Source organism: Pristiophorus japonicus, chromosome 1 (assembly GCF_044704955.1).
Source record: "Pristiophorus japonicus isolate sPriJap1 chromosome 1, sPriJap1.hap1, whole genome shotgun sequence".
NCBI classification, from domain to species: domain Eukaryota; kingdom Metazoa; phylum Chordata; class Chondrichthyes; family Pristiophoridae; genus Pristiophorus; species Pristiophorus japonicus.
Window position 1 is genome coordinate 454,614,993 of NC_091977.1, and position 23,749 is coordinate 454,638,741.

At 42.2% G+C, this 23,749-nt stretch overlaps 1 protein-coding gene across 3 annotated transcripts in view; it reads right to left on the reverse strand.

Annotated features, from left to right (window-relative positions):
- Positions 1–1,746: 1,746 nt before the first annotated feature.
- The window catches only part of LOC139276064 (ribosomal biogenesis factor-like), a 32,992-nt gene continuing 10,989 nt past the window's right edge, over positions 1,747–23,749 (reverse strand). For all 3 annotated transcript variants that reach the window (XM_070893493.1, XM_070893504.1, XM_070893514.1), the window contains exons 3-4: positions 5,803–5,919; positions 1,747–2,217 (exon numbers count right to left, since the gene is read on the reverse strand). In XM_070893493.1, the coding sequence (XP_070749594.1) occupies positions 2,149–2,217; positions 5,803–5,919 (186 nt within the window). In that variant the 3' untranslated portion in view covers positions 1,747–2,148. The remainder of the gene's footprint in view (positions 2,218–5,802; positions 5,920–23,749) is intronic.

Here is a 23,749-nt window from a genome sequence, read left to right on the forward strand (position 1 = left end):
CTTTGGGAAGTCATGAAACAGAGACCTCAATACTCATCAGACTGAACAAAATTCTGCATCAGGTAAGCAGTACTTATTGAGAAATAATTCCTGAGGAACACATTAACAAATGGAGGACAGATCTGGTTCTAGCAAATTATGTAAACATCTGGTGTAGTGATTGAGCTAAAGTATCCGTTCTCTTTTCTCGCATTTTAAGGGTGCATAATAAAAGCTACTAAAAATATGGCGTAAAGAACTAAGCAGTAACCTCTGCAACAGTACCCAATATCCTTAGAAGACACTCAAGAATGGCAAGCCCATTAGTAGAAGTTACTTCCATATAACGACACAGTTCAGAACTGAACCTAAGCTAAGAGGACCATCAAGCAGAAACTTCAGTCGAATGGAAACCATTGCAGATGAAGAGACCGAAGGAACGTTGCGAAGAGAGGCCAGAGACGAGTCATCAGGAAGGATCTCACGCGAGGGGAGACGATCACGGTCATGAAAAGATTCCTGTCATTTTGAGGACCATGTGAAACGAAAAGGATGTATGAGCATACGCAGATTGTGTATAATGATGTCGTGTACAGCTAGGGCCGGATTTTTGGTTTTCGGGATTTTTCGTCGAAAACCGTAGATATGTGAAACTTACCGTTTTCGCTGCCTGCGCTACTGTTTTTAAGCCCGAACTTTTGGCCTTTACATCTGCGCTAGGGACCCATCGGTAAGGAAGGCGTTGCACAAGCATTCGCAGTACAAACCGCAAGTTTCGGCAACTTTAGTCCAAGGCCGGGAGCACTGCGAGAGGGGGCTTGGGAGGGGGAAAAACAAAAAACATTTACAAGACCCTTTAAATTTTAACTTACCTTTTTTGCAGGCTTTCATACTTACCGCTGCTGGCAGGACTGCTCAGACAGGTTTGACTTGTTGCTATTCTGGGCGCGGCGTACGTGTCGGGAGAGTGACGAAAGTCCGACGCAAATGCAATTTGCGTTGTTGCACATCAGTGCCCCTCTCCCCGGCGGTACTTGGAAGCACCGCTGCAAACAGGTACCCGAGGATCCCGCCCAGGTTTTGCGATCGGGTTTTGGCCGCAGAGCGTCAAATCACCGCAAAATCCCGGGCGCAAACCTGTCGAAGATCCGGCCCTTAAAGTTCAGTTCTACTATGAGTGCTATACACGTGTGATTGCTGTATGTTGGAAGTTACAAAATAAAGTGTTTGTTCCTTAACAGTGTTTGATTATTCTAGCAGTACCAAAAAGTGGCAATGAACCACAATTCTCTTCTTCCTTCCTGATCTGCCCATCCATGGGACAGAAATATCCTTGGAGCTGCTTCCACCCTGCAAATGGGATTTGCACTACACTTCCAGCTATATTACAACGGTGGAGAGATGGCAGCTTCAAGGAAATTCCCAGCCACATTCCTCTATTGAGTCATCATAATCAGGAAGTCTGAAAAATACTCACTCACTGCCATTTCCTGTCGCTTCATCAGTAGTGCATCTCAGCAGTTGATTACACTTATTTAGATCAACCTTGCTGTTCACTTTTCTACATGGTCTCACTGTATTTTGTTCATTTCCATTACTTGAGCACTTTAGAGAGAAGGTTTGGAGAGAATAAAAGGACCTAACTAACCACATCCAACCTCATGTCTTCTAAGTATAAAATAGGTGCTAAAATCAATTGGATCGTTGCATATACATCAAAGTGACTCGCCACTGAAAAAGTCACAACAATAAAGACAAGTAAATGGATTGTTTAGTTTTTCATAATTTATGGTAAAAATAACATTCAAATTTGTCCCATCTTCTCCAACACTATTCAAATAAATGTGCAACACGCAAAATTTTCAATTGTAATTTTCTAAACGTAATTTTCTAAATATCTGCTTGGGCCAAACTTGACCATGGGCATCTCTTGCAAAGGATCTCCAATTTGTCTTTGGTAGAAGAAAGTAAATGCATTCTATTGCGTGCCTTTGGTGTAGATGACAGGATTCTTCATTCCATTTTATTTTTATACCAAATAAAACTGACTGGACATTTGGGTGGGGAGGTGGGTGGAAAGCGATTAAAGCATTAAAAGTCTCTTGGCTACTGTACATTGTTCACTGTACATTTTTATGTATAAGTCTAGTTAAACCAAACATTTGAACTTCATAATTGAGAAAACAATTGAGCGGCAGCATCCACATTCAGCTGTTCAGTAGGCGGCGGTCTGGAAATCTGCAAATAAAGTAAAATATCATAAATTAATAGGGGCTTTCAACAGTCACAATATACTGCAATCTAATGTGCATTTAATTCTGAATGCAGATTGATAGAGTTCCAATTTATTCCTGATTTGTGCGCCACTTATTATTGAAAACCTTACAATATAAAGCCCATATATTTGTACCTGCATGCTCTTAAAACTACAGGTCTGTACCACAGGTGATTCCTGGAGACAGCATGTAAGAAACAATATGTCCCTCTGTTCCTGTGTCTGGAAACATAGAAACATAGAAAATAGGTGCACGAGCCTGCACCACCATTCAATAAGATCATTGCTGATCATTCCCTCAGTACCCCTTTCCTGCTATCTCTCCATACCTCTTTATCCCCTTAGTCGTAAGGGCAAAATCTACCTCCCTCTTGAATATATCCAATGAACTGGCATCAACAACTCTCTGCGGCAGGGAATTCCACAGGTCAACAACTCAGTGAAGAGGTTTCTCCTCATCTCAGTCCTAAATGGCCTACCCCTTATCCTAAGACTGTGTCCCCTGGTTCTGGACTTCCCCAACATCGGGAACATTCTACACGCATCTAACCTGTCCCGTCCCGTCAGAATCTTATATGTTTCGATGAGATCCCCTCTCATCCGTCTAAACTCCAATGCATGAAGGCCCAGTTGATCCAGTCTCTCCTCATATGTCAGTCCAGCCACCCCGGGAATCAGTCTGGTGAACCTTTGCTGCACTCCCTCAATAGCAAGAACGTCCTTCCTCAGATTAGGAGACCAAAACTGAACACAATATTCCAGGTGAGGCCTCACCAAGGCCCTGTACAGCTGCAGTAAGACCTCCCTGCTCCTATACTCAAATCCCCTAGCTATGAAGGCCAACATACCATTTGCCTTCTTCACCGCCTGCTGTACTTGTATGCCAACTTTCAATGACTAATGAACCATGACACCCAGGTCTCGTTATACCTCACCCTTTCCTAATCTGCCGCCATTCAGATAATATTTTATCTTTGCGTTTTTGCCCCCAAAGTGGATAACCTCACATTTATCCACATGATACTGCATCTGCTATGCGTTTGCCCACTCACCTAACCTGTCCAAGTCATCCTGCAGCCTCTTAGCGTCCCCCTCACAGCTCACACCGTCACCCAGTTTAGTGTCATCTGCAAACTTGGAGATATTACACTCAATTCCTTCGTCTAAATCATTGATGTATATTGTAAAGAGCTGGGGTCCCAGCACTGAGCCCTGCGGCACTCCACTAGTCACTGCCGTCCATTCTGAAAAGGACCCATTTATCCCGACTCTCTGCTTCCTGTCTGCTAACCAGTTCTCTATCCGCGTCAGTATATTACCCCCAATACCATGTGCTTTGATTTTGCACACCAATCTCTTGTGTAGGACCTTGTCAAAAGCCTTTTGAAAGTCCAAGTACACCACATCCACTGGTTCTCCCTTGTCCACTCTACTAGTTACATCCTCAAAAAATTCCAGAAGATTTGTCAAGCATGATTTCCCCTTCATAAATCCATAGTGACTTGGACCGATCCTGTCACTGCTTTCCAAATGCGCTGCTATTTCATCTTTAATAATTGATTCCAACATTTTCCCCACTACTGATATCATGCTAACCGGTCTGTAATTACCCACTTTCTCTCTCCCTCCCTTTTTAAAAAGTGGTGTTACATTAGCTACCCTCCAGTCCATAGGAACTGACCCAGAGTTGATAGACTGTTGGAAAATGATCAGCAATGCATCCACTATTTCTAGGGCCACTTCCTTAAGTACGTTGGAATGCAGACTATCAGGCCCTGGGGATTTATCGGCCTTCAATCCCATCAATTTCCCTAACACAATTTTCTGCCTAGTTCCTCCTTCTTACTAGACCCTCGGTCCCCTAGTACATTCGGAAGGTTATTTGTGTCTTCCTTCGTGAAGACAGAACCAAAGCATTTGTTCAATTGGTCTGCCATTTATTTGTTCCCCATTATAAATTCACCTGAATCCGACTGCAAGGGACCTACGTTTGTCTTCACTAATCTTTTTCTCTTCACATATCTATAGAAGCTTTTGTAGTCAGTTTTTATGTTCCCGGCCAGCTTCTTCTCGTACTATATTTTCCCCCTCCTTATTAAACCCTTTGTCCTCCTCTGCTGAATTCTAAATTTCTCCCAGTCCTCAGGTTTGCTGCTTTTTCTGGCCAATTTATATGCCTCTTCCTTGGATTTAACACTATCCTTAATTTCCTTTGTTAGCCACGGTTGAGCCATGTGCCCCGTTTTATTTTTACTCTAGACACGGATGTACAATTGCTGAAGTTCATCCATGTGATCTTTAAATGTTTGCCATTGCCTATCCATTGTCAACCCTTTAAGTATCACTTGCCAGTCTATTTTAGCCAATTCACGCCTCAAACCATCGAAGTTACCTTTCCTTAAGTTCAGGACCCTAGTCTCTGAATTAACTGTGTCACTCTCCATCTTAATAAAGAATTCTACCATGTTATGGTCACTCTTCCCCAAGGGACCACACACAACAAGATTGCTAATTAGTCCTTTCTCATTACACATCACCCAGTCTAGGATGGCCAGCTCCCTAGTTGGTTCCTCGACATATTGGTCTGGAAAACCATCCCTAATACACTCCAGGAAATTCTCCTCCACCGCATTGCTACCAGTTTGGTTAGCCTAATCAATATGTAGATTAAAGTCACCCATGATAACTGCTGTACCTTTATTGCATGCATCCCTAATTTCTTGTTTGATGTTGTCCCCAATCTCACTACTACTGTTTGGTGGTCTGTACACAACTCCCACTGCCCTTTGGTATTCCGTAGCTCCACCCATCATCCTGATTCCACATCATCCAGGCTAATGTCCTTCCTTACTATTGAAAGTACATCAAGTGAGTAGCTGAACTGTACAGAACAGCAAGGTCCTATGTTCAATCACCGTCTATTCTGAGTTAACTAATCTCAGTTGGGCTGATAGTAGAGGTATGATAATAAGTCTCAGCAGCCCCGAATCAAGGAGGATTTCTACTCATCGCTCATCAGTGATCCCTGTGCAAGTGTGAAGACCTCAGACAAGGACAGGGTTGGTTTTAGATTTAGCTGTGATGTCCACCTATATTCCAACAGTTTCGCAACACTCAGTTTACAGGCTTACACGTGAAAAATGGCCATTCGTGTAAGGTAACAGAAAGCAGTTGGAACTGTGCCCCAGCAAGAGGCCAACAACTTCAGGAGAGAAAGAGAAGAAAACCTCCAAAAAGTTTGTATGTGTGCACTTATATTGCACAAGGCAAGTTGCCATGGTACTTCTTCAGAAATGCAGGTGTATTGTGACAAGCAGAACTGGAAATTTCACAAGTTTGATAACTTCACGGGAACGGATTTAAAAAATATTAAAAGGTCAACACACTGGGGGAGTATATCAAATTACTTCAGAAATGTTAGTACATGAAAACAGACAAGCATTTTACAAATAAATTAATCCATAAACTCAGCTAGACTCTAAATTAGTTACAGGGGTATCCTTAATCTTCAAAAGCATTTAGAGCATATTTATTATGAAAAAAGTCACCTTCAGTGGTTTCTTTGGAGGCGTTGCTAAGTGTTTGGATAAGTTCTGGATCTCTTGTTGTACTTCTGTAAATGCTTTATTGACTCTACAGACCTTTTCATTGTTCATAATATTAATCTGTTCAGAACAGAATAAACATTTTAATTCCTTGTAGGCAGAGAGCTGCTGACATATTACCCGAACAGTAACTTAATAACATTAGTATGCACCAGGTTCATAAAATGCAAAGTTGGCGACTTCCAAAATATGAACAAAGGAGGATATATGAAAACCAGACCCATAACTCCTTGATCACTAGAGGCAATTTAGAAAAAAATAAAGAAAAACATAGGACCATTATATCCAACCTTCCTGAATTAACCGGATGGACGATCGATATCCTAGGCACTGCTACTGATGAACTGAGAGAAAAGTACTCGCGTGTTCAAGTTCACGCCTGCATTCCTCTGATGGCCTGAACTTAAGCCATGTGTAAAATCTACTGAATGTTCATGTGACTGCACTTTCAAAGTTAGGGTGGAGCAAGTCATCTAACTTCATTTGGACTTAGTAATATCAGCTCGATGCTGCAAATGCATTTTTATACATATTTATTGTGCTTAAGAACATAAGAAATAGGAGCAGGAGTAGGCCACCTGGCCCCTCGAGCCTGCTCCGCATTTAATAAGATCATGGCTGATCTGATCATGGACTCAGTTCCACTTCCTTGCCCGCTCCCCATAACCCTTTATTCCCTTATCGCTCAAACATCTCCGCCTAAATATATTCAATGATCCAGCCTCCACAGCTCTCTCGGGCAGAGAATTCCACAGATTTACAACCCTCAAAGAGAAATTCCTCCTCATCTCAGTTTTAAATGGACGGCCCCTGGGGAGAGGCTGTTCATCTGCACAGTGTGTGGGAAAGGATTCATTGTGTCCCCTAAAACTAGTTTCCTCTATAAGTGGAAATATCTTGCCGTCTAAAATTTCCACCCATTTTAAAATCTAGTGGGTCTTATACATGGAGAAAAACTATAGCTTCTATTATAATAAAAATAGAAAATGCTGGAAATACTCAGTAGGTCAGGCAGTATCTGTGGAGAGAAACAGAGTTAACATTGCAGGTTGATGACAGGTCGACCTGAAACAACTCTGTTTCTCTCTCCACAGATGCTGCCCGACCTGCTGAGTATTTCCAGCATTTTCTATTTTTATTTCAGATTTCCAGCACCTGCAGTATTTTGCTTTAGTATAGCTTTTTAAAATATTTTTTTTAACCACAGGCTCATGCAGGCTTGGTCTCCTGCAGATAATGGTCGGATAGACAGTAAAATCAGCAGATTTTGTTTTGGCAAGTGGCCCAGAAACAACCACTTTTCTTTGACCTTTGTGCTGGTCACTGGTCTAACTGCGTTCAGCAAAAACACTGCACCAGCGGCAGTGTGGTCTTTGTAGATTGAAACACGTCTCATACGCTCCCTGAAGACGCATTTTAAATACATTAGTATATGCCTGCCAGTCTCATGATAATGTCATGGCACAATGGACTGACATTGTAACATAATTACATTGTGGCCAATGTATCAAGACAATTTGTCACCCCTTGGTACATAATTTGTTACCTGTGACTTGTAGTGGAAATTTGAGACAGCAGTTTTAAAGCCATTAAGTAAATGCAATCAACATGTGAAGACTGCGGCAAATATATGACAAAACCTCCAATAGGTCAAACCAAAATTGGCAACCTGACACCCAATTCTTTCTATAATTCTATCAGTGCGGACACGATGGGCAGAAATGGCCTCCTTCCGTGCTGTAAATTTCTATGATATGAATGATAAATGTCTACAACTGTACAGTCCCTGGACCTGCTAAATGAAATATTTCAAAAAGCTACAATTCACAAAAAAGGTTTATTTATCTTTTATGAAGTTTGGCTTGCATTTTAGCATCTCCAGACTATCAACATCTAAAATACCTTAACTATCTCAAACAAATTTGCCCAATATGATAATAGTTTTAAAATTCTAAAGATTACTTTTGTAAATCATTCAACCAACAAACCGGCCTAAAAAAGGTGTTCAAGAAAAAGCACAGAGGATATCTATCACCTTGAACAAATGGGCTGACAAACACTTTCAGATTATGGGTGTAACTAAGCAAGAATTAGCAGTGAAATGGGTTCAATGCGTCAGTAAACAGTTAACACAATACTTTGAAAGCTCTCTCTTTCAGCTATGATACAACAGAAATTTGGGCAGGAGAGTCTTTTGTTTCACTGCATTATCATCTACGATTGTTCAATACTTAGAACAGGTATTACACACCACTGGCTCATTTCACCTAGGTATACTGGGAACAATCCAGATAGTCTGGTAGACAAAATGTAGTACTGAGCCATAAAAAAAAACTACCTAGGTGTATTCCCTGGTATATGGCAAGTTAACTGATCCACAATTTGCCACTGGTCCATCGGCTAATCTACATTTTTTTTAAATCATCCAAAATGTTTAGCTGTGTATCTTTCCTCACTGTGTATTTGGGGATGACTATGAAAACTATGCGGTCTAGTCTCACCTTCCCTTTCATATATTGAGGGTCAGCGTTGCAAAAGAAGTCCTGCTGGTGACAAAATAACTTGCACAAAAGTTGAACCACGTAAATCTCCTTAACCAACATTATGTATTAATGAATGTGAATACACAAACAGACGGATTCACATGCACACATATACATAATTCCAATTGCATTGTCTTACATTGAATTACACTGAATATACAGCACAGAAACAGGCCATTCACTTCAACCAGTCCATGCTGGCGTTTTAAGCTCCACTCGAGCCTCCTCCCATCTAACTCTAATCAGCATAACTCTCTATTCCCTTCTCCCACATATGCTTATCTAGCCTCCCCTTAAATACATCTATATTATTTTTCTCAACTACTCCCTGTAGGAAGTGAGTTCCACATTCTCACCACACTTTGTTAAAGAATTTTCTCCTGAATTCCCCATTTGATTTCTTGGTGACTATCTTAGATTGATGGCCTCTAGTTTTACTCTGCCCCACAAGTGAAAACACTCTCAGTCTCTTACTCTATCAAAACCAATCATAATTTTAAAGACCTCTATTAGGTCACCCCTTTTCTTCAAGAGAAAAGAGACCAAGTCTATTCACCTTTACTGATAGGTTTCACCTCCCATTTCTGATCCCTTGCCTTGTAAATCTTTTTTGCATTATCTAGTATCTCTATATTCTTTTTATAATATGGTGACCAGAATTGTACACAGTACTCCAAGTGTTCGATACATGTTTAGCATAACGTCTCTACTTTTCAATTCTATCCTATAATATGATTAGGCAGTCAACATGGTTTTAAGAAAGAGAAATCGTGTTTGACAAATCTGTTAAGAGTTTTTTGAAGACGTTACTAGTAGGATGGATAAGGGGGAACCAGTGGAAGTAGTGTATTTGGATTTTCAAAAAGCATTCAATAACATGCCACACAATAGGTAATTACACAAAATTAGGACTCATGGGGTTCGGGATAACATATTTGCATGGATTGAGGATTGGTTAATGGACAGAAAACAGAGTAGGAATAAACGGGACTTTTTCAGTTGGCAGGCTGTAACTAGCAGGGTACCGCAAAGATCAGTGCTTGGGCCTCAGCTATTTACAATCCATACTAAATGACTTTCATGAAGGGACTGAGTGTAACGTATCCAAGTTTGCTGATGGTACAAAGTTAGGTGGGAAAATAAGCTCTGAGGAGTGAGCTCAATGGATACAGCAAAGGCTATGGGCCCCCGACAACATCCCGCTGTAGTGCTGAAGTCTTGTACTCCAGAACTAGCACGCCTCTAGCCAAGCTGTTCCAGTACAGCTACAACACTGGCATCTACCCGACGATGTGGAAAATTGCCTAGGTATGCCTTGTCCACAAAAAGGACAAATACAATCTGGACAATTACCGCCCCATCAGTCTATTCTCAATCATCAGCAAAGTGATGGAAGGTGTCGTTGACAGTGCTATCAAGTGGCACTTGCTCACCAATGCTCAGTTTGGGTTCTGCCAGGACCACTCGTCTCCAGGCCTCATTACACAGCCTGGTACAAATATGGACAAAAGAGCTGAATTCCAAGCGGTGAGGTGGAAGTGACTGCCCTTGATATCAAGACAGCATTTGACTGAGTGTGGCATCAAGGAGCCCCAAGTAAAACTGAAATCAATGGGAATCAGAGGAAAAACTCTCCACTGTCTGGAGTCATACCTGGCACAAAGGAAGGTGGTTGTGGATGTTGGAGGTCAATCATCCTAGCCCCAGTGTGTCCTAGTTCCAACCATCTTCAGCTGCTTCATCAATGACCTTCCCTCCATAAGGTCAGATGTGGGGATATTCGCTGATGATTGCAGTTTTCAGTTCCATTCGCAACACCTCAGAAAATGAAACAGCCAGACCTGGATGACATTCAGGCTTGGGCTGATAAGTGGCAAGTAGCATTCGCGCCACATAAGTGCCAGCAATGACCATCGCCAACAAGCGAAAGTCTAACCACCTCCACATGATATTCAACAGCATTACCATCACCAAATCCCACACCATCAACCAGAAATTGAACTGGACCAGCCACATAAATACTGCGGCAACAAGATCGGGTCAGAAGCTGAGTATTCTATGGCAAGTGTTGCACCTCCTAACTCCCCAAAGCCTTTCCACCATCTACAAGGGACAAGCCAAGAGTGTGATGGAATACTCTCCACTTATCTGGATGAGTGCAGCTCCAACAATACAAGAAGCTCGACACCATCCAGGACAAAGCAGCTCGCTTGATTGGCACCCCATCTACCACCTTCAACATTCACTCCCTCCACCACCGGCGCACCAGCTGCAATGTGTACCATCTATAAGATGCACTGCAGCAACTCGCCAAGGCTTCTTCGACAGCACCTCCCAAACCCGGGATCTCTACCACCTCGAAGGACAATGGCTGCAGGCGAATGGGAGCACCATCACCTGCAAGTTCCCCTCCAAGTTACACACCATCCTCACTTGGAAATATATTGCCGTATCCTCATCATCGCTGGGTCAAAATCCTGGAACTCCCTCCCTAACAGCACTGTGGGAGTACCTTCACCAGAAGAACTGCAGCGGTTCAAGCCACCTTCTCAAGGGCAATTAGGAATGGAAAATTAGCCTTGCCAGCGAAGCTCACATTCCGCAACAATTTTTTTTAAAAAGTAGGCAGGAGAGATATATATATATAGACAGGTTGACTGAGTGGGCAAGAACATGACAAATGGAATACAATGTGGGCAAGTGTGAAGTTATTCACTTTGGGAGGAAAAACAAAAAAAACAGAATATTTTTTGAATGGAGAGAGACTGGGAAATGTTTGCATGCAGAGGGACCTGGAAGCCCTTGTACATGAATCACAGAAAGTTAGCAAACAGGTACAGCAAGCAATTAAGAAAGCAAATGTTATGCTTTGTTACAAAGGGGTTAGAGTATAAGAGTAAAGAAGTCTTACTATAATTATACAGGGTGTTGATGAGGTCACATCTGGATTCCGGTATACAGTTCTAGTCTCCTTACCTAAGGAAAGACATACTTGCCATAGAGGGAGTGCAATAATGGTTCACTAGATTAGTTCCTGGGATGAGGGAATTGCCCTATGAGGAAAGATTGAATAGACTAGGTCTATATTCCCTAGAGTTTTGAAGTATGAGAGGTGATCTAATTGAAACATAAAATTCTTAAAGGGCTTGACAGGGTTAATGCTGGGAAAATGTTTCCCCTAGCTGGGGAATCTAGAACATGGGGCCAGTCTCAGAATAAGGGGTAGGCCATTTAGTACTGAGGAAGAGAAATTTCTTCACTGTTGTGAAACTTTGGAATTCTCTATCTGAGAGCACTGTGGATGCTCAGTCGTTGAGTATTTATTCAAGACAGAAGTCAATAAATTTTTGTGGACTAAGGGAATTACAGGATATGAGGATAGTGCAGGAATGTGGAATTGAGGTAGAAGATCAATAATGATCTTGCTGAATGGCGGAGCAAGCTCGAAGTGCCAAATGGCTTACTCAAGCAACTATTTTTTATGTTCTTATCCCATTAGAAATAAATCCTAGTGCTTGGTTTGCTTTTTTTTTTAAAATGGCATTATTAATCGGTGTCGCTACTTATAATGGTTTGTGTATTTGTATCTCTTTGTTCTTCTACCCCATTTAGATTCTTATTTTCCAAGTAATATCTGACCCTTTTTTTCTTACCAAAATCTATTTTTTTTTAAAATTTGTTCTCAGGATGTGGGCATTTCTGGCAAGGCCAGCATTTATTTCCCATCCCTAATTGCCTTTCAGAAGGAGCTGCAATCTTGGACCGCTGCAATCCATGTGGTGAAGGTACTGTGATGCAATGCAGATAAAGTTATCAAATGCTGTGTTCATCCCATTTGTGAGGGAACATGTGACCTTATCATTCCTGACTTGTGTTCTCCCTTGCACTCATGGAATAAACATGCTTTAACCACCTTGTGAGCAGTTCTCCATTTATCACAATGAGTCACTAAGTTGTGAAATATAACTAATTACACAGTTGATCAATTAAAAAAAAAATGTATTTCCACATGCATGAAGGTGAAAAAACTGTAGTGCCATGTACCACACCTTGAATGGCCCTTTTTGCAAAGCAAACTGTCTAGGAATGTGGCTGAATCACCCATCTGAAACTCAAGATCAAATTACTTCCTTGCAATGATAGTCAGCGAGGAATTTCCTTTTAAACAGGAAATAGATATTACTGTTAATGGGTAGGAGTTATTCAGTATTGGGTGCCTTGTCGTGCTGGTAATGTGGATGTTGATAAGGACTGCAGTGAAGATCATGGATATCAGAATTCTCATACCAGAGGATTAATAAGTGTTACAGCATTACTTGGTTTAATCTTTGGATACTGGAAAATCTTACAGTAACAGAATTTATTAATCTATGTCCAACTTAGTACATTTATTCAAGACATAATATGTTCAGCTACATAAATTGTGTGCTTTTAAAATTCCCTTACTCTGTAATACTTATCTCAATGGATCTCTGAAGCTTTCTGAAGAATTCACAAACATATTCATCTCAGATTTGCCAAATTGTAATTTACACGACTGCTCTAATTCTGATATCTGATGGCAGAAGCTCAGACCAGACACATGTTCATTGATTCCTTGATATCACTCATATCCTGGCAAATCGAAGGTGGCAACTCTGGCTGCAATTCCTACAGAGCTCATCAAATTCATTTTTTTTAAACTAGAACAAGCTTGAAAGTTTGGAAAAGCAGGATATAACTTTATGTACTTATCAGTTTTAAATCCCTTGAAATTTATATTGATATAATAATTTTGGGTATAAAAATAGCAGGCAGTTTCCACTGAAAGTCAAGCAAGCAAATTTACAAATGCTGTATTTAAACAACAGAATTCAATGTGCCAAATTGCTCTTAATCACTCAGTAAAACTGGACCATCTGTGAACAGAACATAAGCTGGGACAATACTGTATTAGCATTGCTTAGAAGGCACAAAATCCACTAAGTATATCATCAGCATGGTTCCCATGTTCTTGCAATGCATATACAAATGCTATTGGTTATCAAATGCCTGAGCAACATTACTAAAAAGCAGTACCTGTAATATGAAATACAGCATTAACATGTACTATGGCGATACGTGTAGAAAATGACAATGAAAACATTAGCATATGTGTCATGAGGTCATTAGTGTCAAAAAAGGGAGTAGAAATGAACAGTCACCAAAAAATCAGGACACTGCAAGTTAATCTTGAGCTAATGTGGATACTACCGTCAACTACATGATGGCTTTAACAGTTAATGATGAGTTCTGTATTTGTGAAAATATTGAGAATTTCCTACCTAGCTGGCTATATGGAGTTAGGTCACAGATCAGCCATGATCTCACTGAATGGCAGAAAAGGCAGGCTCAAGGGGCTAAATGGCTTACTCCTGTTCCTATATTCCGATGTAAATCTCTCAATGGCTGTTTTTGTGGTCTATTGGCTCCTATGCTTAGAGGACCTTCCAGAAGTGAGAGAGAGGAAGCAGAAACCAACAGTTTTAATCCCATATAAAAACAAACAGCATGCCCACATTGCCAAAACAATAAGCCAGTTCTGTGACCTAACTGGGCAAAGCGAAGGCAAAAGCAGAGAGGTGACCATGGAAACAGAACTTTTAAAGCAGCCAGCTTAGCATTGTGGTCTAAATGGTGCCACTTTCCCGTTAAGTTTGATAAATACATCGGAATCAATGCAATTAAACCCACCATATTCTGATCAACATCAGACCCAACAGAGCCACCTATTAGCAGACTGGAAGGCCATTTAGTTTTTTGCCATCTTACCACTCTAAACATGTAAACGTGGACCCACAATTCACATAGCCCAGAATAAACAGACTGGCAATTGGATCACTATCCAGAGTTGACTGCTGAAGTTACCAAGAATGTTAAATTAAATATGAGTTTAGAGAATGCTATGGGAGAAAGAGCCAAAATGCACAGAAAATGGAAGGGAGGAAATTTAACTTCGCACTCCCAGAAGGCACTTAAGGATATCAGGACCAGTGACCAAAAACAGACATGAGCCCCAAATTTTGAATAATGGTACAATGGCCTTGCCCATGTTCACCTGCACTGACTGCTAATGTATGGGGGAGGGGAAAGAGAGAAGGAGTGGGGAGGGAGGGAGCTTGCATTAATTTTGCGATAGCCATAAAAGAAGTTGTGGTTACAGAAAAATGGACTAATTCCTCACAATGGGACAGTGGAGTCATGTGGGCAACATTGCTCCTTTAATGCTGAATAATTGGAGATTCTGTTGCAGGAATGCAAAAAAGGACGGTGGCCCCATTTGGGGCTGAAGGCCACCATCCAGTACCACCCCATGTCCAACCTCCCTTTGCTCTCAAATGTCCTTGAATGTATTTGTCACCGTACAATTCTGTTTTGCTTTCCCGCAGCTGCATGTTTAAATCTTGCCAATCAGGGTATCTGCGCTGCCAAGGCACTCAAATGGACCTACTGAAAGTCACAAAAACCATCTTCTGTGATTGCGACTGTAGTGCATTACCCTCCTCATCCCTCGATCCCTCTGCAGCCTTTGACAGTCAACCACATTATGCTCCTCCAACTTCTCTCCTCCATTGCACTCGATTGGTTCCACTCTTACCTATCCAATTATATCCAGGGCCTCTCAAGCAATGGTTTCTGACCCCTGCACTGTTACCTCTGGAACACCAAGGATCTATCCTTGCCCCACTCTGCTCCCTCATCTACATGTTGCTTCTTAGCAGCATCATCCTTAGACATCGGGACAGCTTCCATATGTATACAGACAACATCCAGCTCGGCCTCTCCACTGGCCTGGAAATTCCGGCCTCCCTGGGTTCATACTGAGTGTCTACGGACCTGGGAAGGCATCGCAAAAGTCGGTTTTCATGGCATAATGTGCATGTGCTGAAAACCAGCTTTTCTGATCTGTCAAGCTGAAACACAATCACAGTCACTAAGGAGGTGGTACTCAGTAAGATAATGGGACTAAAGGCAGATAAATCCCCTGGACCTGATGGCTTGCATCTTAGGGTCTTGAGAAGTAGTGGCAGGGATTGTGAATGCATTGGTTGTAATTTACCAAAATTCCCTGGATTCTGGGGAGGTCTCACCAGATTGGAAAACTGCAAATGTAACGCCCCTATTTAAAAAAGGAGGCAGACAAAAAGCAGGAAACTATAGACTAGTTAGCCTAACATCTGTGCTTGGGAAAATGTCAGTGTCCATTATTAATGAATCAGTAGCAGGGCATTTGGAAAAGCAAAATTCTGTCAGGCAGAGTCAGCATAGATTTATGAAGGGGATGTCATGTTTGACAAATTTGCTGGAATTCTTTGAGGATGTAACAAACAGGGTGGATAAAGGAGAACCAGTGGATGTGGTGTATTTGGACTTCCAGAAGGCATTTGACAAGGTGTTACATAAAAGGTTACTGCACAAGATAAAAGTTCACAGGATTGGGGGTAATATATTAGCATGGATAGAGGATTGGCTAGCTAACAGAAAACAGAGAGTCGGGATAAATGGTTCATTCTCTGGTTGGCAACCAGTAACTAGTGAGGTGCCGCAGGGATCAGTGCTGGGACCCCAACTATTTACAATCTATATTAACGACTTGGAAGAAGGGACTGAGTGCAATGTAGCCAAGTTTGCTGACGATGCAAAGATGAGAGGAAAAGCAATGTGTGAGGAGGACACAAAAAAAATCTGCAAAAGGACATAGACAGGCTAAGTGAGTGGGCAAAAATTTGGCAGATGGAGTATAATGTTGGAAAGTGGAGGTCATGCACTTTGGCAGAAAAAAAAAACAAAGAGCAAGTTACTATTTAAATGGAGAAAGATTACAAAGTGCTGCAGTACATACAGCGGGATCTGGGGGTACTTGTGCATGAAACACAAAAGGATAGTATGCAGGTACAGCAAGTGATCAGGAGGGCCAATGGAATCTTGGCCTTTATTGCAAAGGGTATGGAGTATAAAAGCAGGGAAGTCTTGCTACAGCTATATAGGGTATTGGCGAGGCCACACCTGGAATACTGCATGCAGTTTTGGTTTCCATATTTACGAAAGGACATACTTGCTTTGGAGGCAGTTCAGAGAAGGTTCACTAGGTTGATTCCGGAGATGAGGGGGTTGACTTATGAGGAAAGGTTGAGTAGGTTATGCATCTACTCATTGGAATTCAGAAGATTGAGAGGTGATCTTATCGAAACGTATATGATTATGAAGGGGCTTGACAAGGTTAATGCAGAGATGTTTCCACTGATGAGGGAGACTAGAACTAGAGGACATGATCCTAGAATAAGGGGCCGCCCATTTAAAACTGAGGTGAGGAGAAATTTCTTCTGAGGGTTGTAAATCTGTGGAATTCTCTGCCTCAGAGAGCTGTGGAAGCTGGGACATTGAATACATTTAAGACAAAAATAGACAGTTTCTTAAACGATAAGGGGTTATGGGGAGCGGGCAGGGAGGTGGAGCCGAGTCCAGGATCAGATTAGCGATGATCTTATTGAATGGCGGAGCAGGCTCGAGGGGCCGTATGGCCTATTCCTGCTCCTATTTCTTATGTTCTTAAAAACATACAAAAATATAAAATAAAGTTAAAAAAACACATTATTTTTAAAAACCCTGCCCACTACGTTACATTTATTTTTAACCATAATTTTAAAAACTTTAAAACTCGGAAAAATATTTCTCTAAGATATGATTAACTTTAATTTTAATTGATTTTAATTATGTGGTGTGTTTTTTATTTTTTATTACATGTTTAGTGTCTGTTTTCTTTTCTCATTAATAACAATGAGAACTTGTAGATACAGAGTTCTCATTGCTATTAATGAGAAAGCTGTGGAATACAGTACCTGATTGGCTGAGCAGTCACACGTGACTGCATCTTGTGTGTGGGAACCAAGGACGGGAGCGCGCTTTGCATCGCGGAAAAAGGCCTCCCCACCAGAATCACAGGCAAATCCGTAGAAATGTTTCAGGTCGGAGACAATTGCCCGGGAAGCCTCTGACTGATATTTCAAGCCCCACTGTTTCTGTTGTTGTTCGACTGTCTGTGACATCCAGTCTTGGATGAGCCAATTTTCCCCAGTTAAACACTGGGAAAACCAAAGCCATAGTCTGCAGCCACCACACATTTCATAATGTTGCCACTGATTCCATCCCCCTCCCCTGTCTCAGGCTGACCCAGGACAACTGCTAACCATGGTCACAATTTGATGAGATTACTGACTTTGACAAGAGCAATCTCTAAACTTTGGGCAGGATCTCAAACCTGGAGAAATGGGCTTTGAAGAGGACTGTAAGATTTGAGAAATGTCAGTAAATGGACAGAGTTTGAGATGGGCATTTTGAAAAGGGAGTGATAGAGTTGTTTTGATGTAAAAAGACTTGCATTTATTTAGCGCCTTTCACGACCACTGGATGTCTCAAAATGCTTTACAGCCAACGAAGCACTTTTGGAGTGTAGTCGCTGTTGTAATGTGGGAAACGCGGCAGCTAATTTGCGCATGGCAAGCTCCCACAAACAGCAATGTGATAATGACCAGATAATCTGTTTTTGTTATGATGCTTGAGGGATAAATATTGGCCAGGGCACCGGAGATAACTCTCCTGCTCTTCTTCGAAATAGTGCCATGGACCTTTTACATCCACCTGAGGGGGCAACATCTCATCCGAAAGACGGCACCTCCGACAGTGCAGTACTCCCTCAGCATTGCACTGGAGTGTCAGCCTAGATTCATGTGCTCAAGTCCCTAGAGTGCAACTTGCAGGAACAATGCCAACAAAATAATAATGTCAGTAAGCAAACACACAAGGGAGATATGTCAGACTGGTAAAATTACAGCTTTGCTTCCCTCAGGGCGAACGAATTGGTCTTTTACGACAATCAGACAATTTTGTGGTCACTTTATTGATACCAGCTTTTAAAGTGAATTCAAATTCTCAAACTTCTATGGTGGGATTTGAACTCATATTCTTGGTCCTCTGGATTACTAGTCCAGTAACATAACACTACACTGCCATACCCAACCTCCACCACCTCCTTACCCATCATTACTTCTGTCAGCACCTGGATGTAGGGAAACTCAATTATGCAAAAGGGACACTTCTGCAAACAACACCACATGTACTCAAAACCATCTGTCAGTTCCCATAGCTTGCCACAAAGTATTTCTGCTACTCTTCAAGGACACATGATTTAAAGGGACAACATACCTACGCTTACCATGCACTCATATGGAGGAAATGCTCACCCGTAACTATCATGAGATGCGTAACCATGGGAGGAGCGTCAGGACTAAAAGTATTTGCGTGCACACGAAGGAGGCATTACACATCATAGAATGGCGATGTTGGAGGCGAGATGGCAAGAGAAGGTTGGTAAAGGCTGGGAAATGCTCATCATGGGTAGCCTCAGCTTCATGTGCTTTCTCAAAGTATTGCAATGCCCTTTACATTTAGCTGCTACTTCAAGGAGGAAGATCAAAATTGCAGAAAGAGGCTGAATACAACAATGACTACCAAGGCATTTCCACATCCGAATCTGGTGACTCGTTGAGAAGAACAACTGCTGCCCCATCCTCGCCAACTGCTGCACTAATCCATGGATACCCAGTCAGAAGCAAGTAGTTGTAAGTCAAAAGTATTTTCACCAGGTGAAGCACAGAGCATGAGTGAGCATGAGAACCTGGGAGTGGAAGAGGACAAGAGTGCCTTTCCCTCATGAAGGGAGAAATGACTGCTGAGGAGCCGAGGGACACAGATAGGAATGTAAGAAATAAGAACAGGAGTAGGCCATACGATCCCTCGAGCCTGCTCCGCCATTCAATAAGATCATGGCTGATCTGATCATGGACTCGGCTCCACTTCCCTGCCCGCTTCCCATAACCCCTTATCGTTTAAGAAACTGTCTATTTCTGTCTTAAATGTATTCAATATCCCAGCTTCCACAGCTCTCTGAGGCAGCGAATTCCACAGATTTACAACCCTCTGAAAGAAGAAATGTCTCATCTCAGTTTTAAATGGGCGGCCCCTTATTCTAAGATCATGCCCTCTAGTTTTAGTCTCCCCCATCAGTGGAAAGATCCTCTCTGCATCCACCTTGTCAAGCCCTCTCATAATCTTATACATTTCGATAAGATCACCTCTCATTCCTCTGAATTCCAATGAGTAGAGGCCCAACCGACTCAACCTTTCCTCATAAGTCAAACCCCTCATCTCTGGAATCAACCTAGCGAACCTTCTCTGAACTGCCTCAAAGCAAGTATATAGAAACATAGAAAATAGGTGCAGGAGTAAGCCATTCGGCCCTTCGAGCCTGCACCGCCATTCAATGAATTCATGGCTGAACGTGCAACTTCAGTACCCCATTCCTGCTTTCTCGCCATACCCCTTGATCCCCCTAGTAGTAAGGACTACATCTAACTCCTTTTTGAATATATTTAGTGAATTGGCCTCAACAACTTTCTGTGGTAGAGAATTCCACAGGTTCACCATTCTCTGGGTAAAGAAGTTTCTCCTCATCTCGATCCTAAATGACTTACCCCTTATCCTTAGACTGTGACCCCTGGTTCTGGACTTCCCCAACATTGGGAACATTCTTCCTGCATCTAACCTGTCTAAACCCGTCAGAATTTTAAACGTTTCTATGAGATCCTCTCTCATTCTTCTGAACTCCAGTGAATACAAGCCCAGTTGATCCAGTCTTTCTTGATATGTCAGTCCCGCCATCCCGGGAATCAGTCTGGTGAACCTTCGCTGCACTCCCTCAATAGCAAGAATGTACTTCCTCAAGTTAGGAGACCAAAACTGTACACAATACTCTAGATGTGGCCTCACCAAGGCCCTGTACAACTGTAGTAACACCTCCCTGCCCCTGTACTCAAATCCCCTTGCTATGAAGGCCAACATGCCATTTGCTTTCTTAACTGCCTGCTGTACCTGCATGCCAACCTTCAATGACTGATGTACCATGACACCCAGGTCTCGTTGCACCTCCCCTTTTCCTAATCTGTCACCACGGATAATAGTCTGTCTCTCTGTTTTTACCACCAAAGTGGATAACCTCACATTTATCCACATTATACTTCATCTGCCATACATTTGCCCACTCACCTAACCTATCCAAGTCACTCTGCAGCCTAATAGCATCCTCCTCGCAGCTCACACTGCCACCCAACTTAGTGTCATCTGCAAATTTGGAGATAATACATTTAATCCCCTCGTCTAAATCATTAATGTACAATGTAAACAGCTGGGGCCCCAGCACAGAACCTTGCGGTACCCCACTAGTCACTGCCTGCCATTCTGAAAAGTACCCATTTACTCCTACTCTTTGCTTCCTGTCTGCCAACCAGTTCTCAATCCACGTCAGCACACTACCCCCAATCCCATGTGCTTTAACTTTGCACATTAATCTCTTGTGTGGGACCTTGTCGAAAGCCTTCTGAAAGTCCAAATACAGCACATCAACTGGTTCTCTCTCGTCCACTCTACTGGAAACATCCTCAAAAAATTCCAGAAGATTTTCAAGCATGATTTCCCTTTCACAAATCCATGCTGACTTGGACCTATCATGTCACCTCTTTCGAAATGCGCTGCTATGACATCCTTAATAATTGATTCCATCATTTTACCCACTACCGATGTCAAACTGACCGGTCTATAATTCCCTGTTTTCTCTCTCCCTCCTTTTTTAAAAAGTGGGGTTACATTGGCTACCCTCCACTCCATAGGAACTGATCCAGAGTCTATGGAATGTTGGAAAATGACTGTCAATGCATCCGCTATTTCCAAGGCCACCTCCTTAAGTACTCTGGGATGCAGTCCATCAGGCCCTGGGGATTTATCGGCCTTCAATCCCATCAATTTCCCCAACACAATTTCCCTCAGTTCCTCCTTCTTACTAGACCCTTTGACCCCTTTTATATCCGGAAGGTTGTTTGTGTCCTCCTTACTGTCTTTACTAACCTTACTATCCTTTCGTAAATATGGAACCAAAACTGCACGCAGTATTCCAGCTGTGGCCTCACCAATACCCTGTATAGCTATAGCAAGACTTCCCTGCTTTTATACTCCATGCCCTTCGCAATAGAGGCCAAGATACCATTGGCCTTGCTGATCACGTGCTGTACCTGCATACGATCCTTTTGTGTTTCATGCACAAGTACCCCCAAGGTCCCGCTGAACTGCAGCACTTTGTAATCTTTCTCCATTTAAATAATAACTTGCTCTTTGATTTTTTCTGCCAAAGTGCATGACCTCACACTTTCCAACATTATACTCCATCTGCTAAATTTTTGCCCACTCACTTAGCCTGTCTATGTCCTTCTGCAGATTTGTCAGTCCTCCTCACACATTGCTTTTCCTCCTATCATTGTATCGTCAGCAAACTTGGCTACGTTACACTCAGTCCCTTCTTCCAAGTCATTAATATAGATTGTAAATAGTTGGGGTCCTAGCACTGATCCCTGCGGCACCCCACTAGTTACTGATTGCCAACCAGAGAATGAACCATTTATCCCGACTCTCTGTTTTCTGTTAGTTAGCCAATCCTCTATCCATGCCAATATATTACCCCCAACCTCGTGAATTTTTATCTTGTGCTGTAACCTTTTATGTGGCACCTTATCAAATGCCTTCTGGAAGTCCAAATACAACACATCCACTGGTTCCCCTTTATCCTACCTGTTTGTTACATCCTTAAAGAATTCCAGCAAATTTGTCAAACATGACATCCCCTTCATAAATCCATCCTGACTCTGCCTGACCAAATTATGCTTTTCCAAATGTCCTGCTACTGCTTCTTTAATAATGGACTCCAACATTTTCCCAAGCACAGATGTTAGGCTAACTGGTCTATAGTTTCCTGCTTTTTGTCTGCCTCCTTTTTTAAATAGGGGTGTTACATTTGCAGTTTTCCATTCTGCTGGGACCTCCCCAGAATCCAGGGAATTTTGGTAAATTACAACCAATGCATCCACAATCCCTGCCGCTATTTCTCTTAAGATCTTCATAAGAACTATGATTAGGGAGCATTGATCTCATACAGATAGGGAAGACAATTTCCACATAGATGACAGATGATTGGCAGATGGGAGCTGTTTACTACCCACAGCTGTAACACATTGCAGGAAGTTTTTCACAACCTGTAGTACACCTTGGAGACTGACAGCCCAGGAGATTTCTGCAGCATTGAGATGTCTGGAAGAGCATCTCAGGAGTGAAAACAAGCAGTGCTGCATTAGATGTTCTGAACAGCGCTTTTAAAACCTCGTTGGCATTTTTTAGTCTATGATGAGATTAACTAGTAGCTCCTCTGAGCCTATACCAGCACCAAAGGGCATAAGGGATGATTGTAGATATCACTGTCTCTTCGGAGAGTGGCAATTTGCCTGCTTCCTCAAGGCTCCCTCCAATGGCAGCATATGAGGGAGCTTCAGACATGGGCCTAGCAGCCTTCGCAGGAGAAAGGCTGGCCCCCTGGAACAGCATCTTCTCTGAGACGAGTTACTTCAGATCTGTAAGACTTCAAGGAACTTTCCTAGCTGATTGTGGAGACCCCTGTCAAGCTTTATCTAGGCACCTAAAATGAGACTTCAGAATGCCTACTCTGCTCTAATGCACTTCTTGTACATGCATGGGCTTAATTATAGCTGTTCTTTCCCTCGGTCTGTGGAAGCCTTATTGGAGTCATAAACCATGACTACACGAGATAGCTCTGATCACCAATCAACCATCCCAATTCAAGGCTTTGAATCATTAGGGCTGGTAAGGTGGATTGACGTATGATGCAAGTGTCATTGACAGCTTCCAGGGTCACGAGAGTTCATGTGCAGGCTAAGCTAGTTGGCATCACATACGAGCTGCACATTAATTCAGTAAAAGCATTTATTTTTCATGAATTGAGGTTGTTCCCGAATGAGGCTTTGTGCTACATGCAATCTGTCAGTTGCTCCTTGCACCTCTGGAAGCCTGGCAGTCTGTAAAACTGGATAGTTCTGTTTCTCCGATTCTATTGAGAAGGAAAAGAACTGTGGCCTAATTATGCTGCCTGATTAATGTGCCAAAGGTCTCCTCTTTCCACCACTGATACAGTGGATAATTTGATAGTAGTAATATCTACTTTCTAGAACATAGCCTAATAATCAGACATAATTATTTCAGACCAGAGGTAAAGAGGTACAAGGTGATTAATAACTTTTGATCAAGCAAAATCACTTCAGCAGAAATACAGCGCAAAGTGCCTGAAAGATCATTCAGTCAAAAATGTTTCAGCAAGTAACTAGTATTAGAAAAGCTGTTTCAGGAATCCTTGACAAATATCAACATGCTCCCAGGGT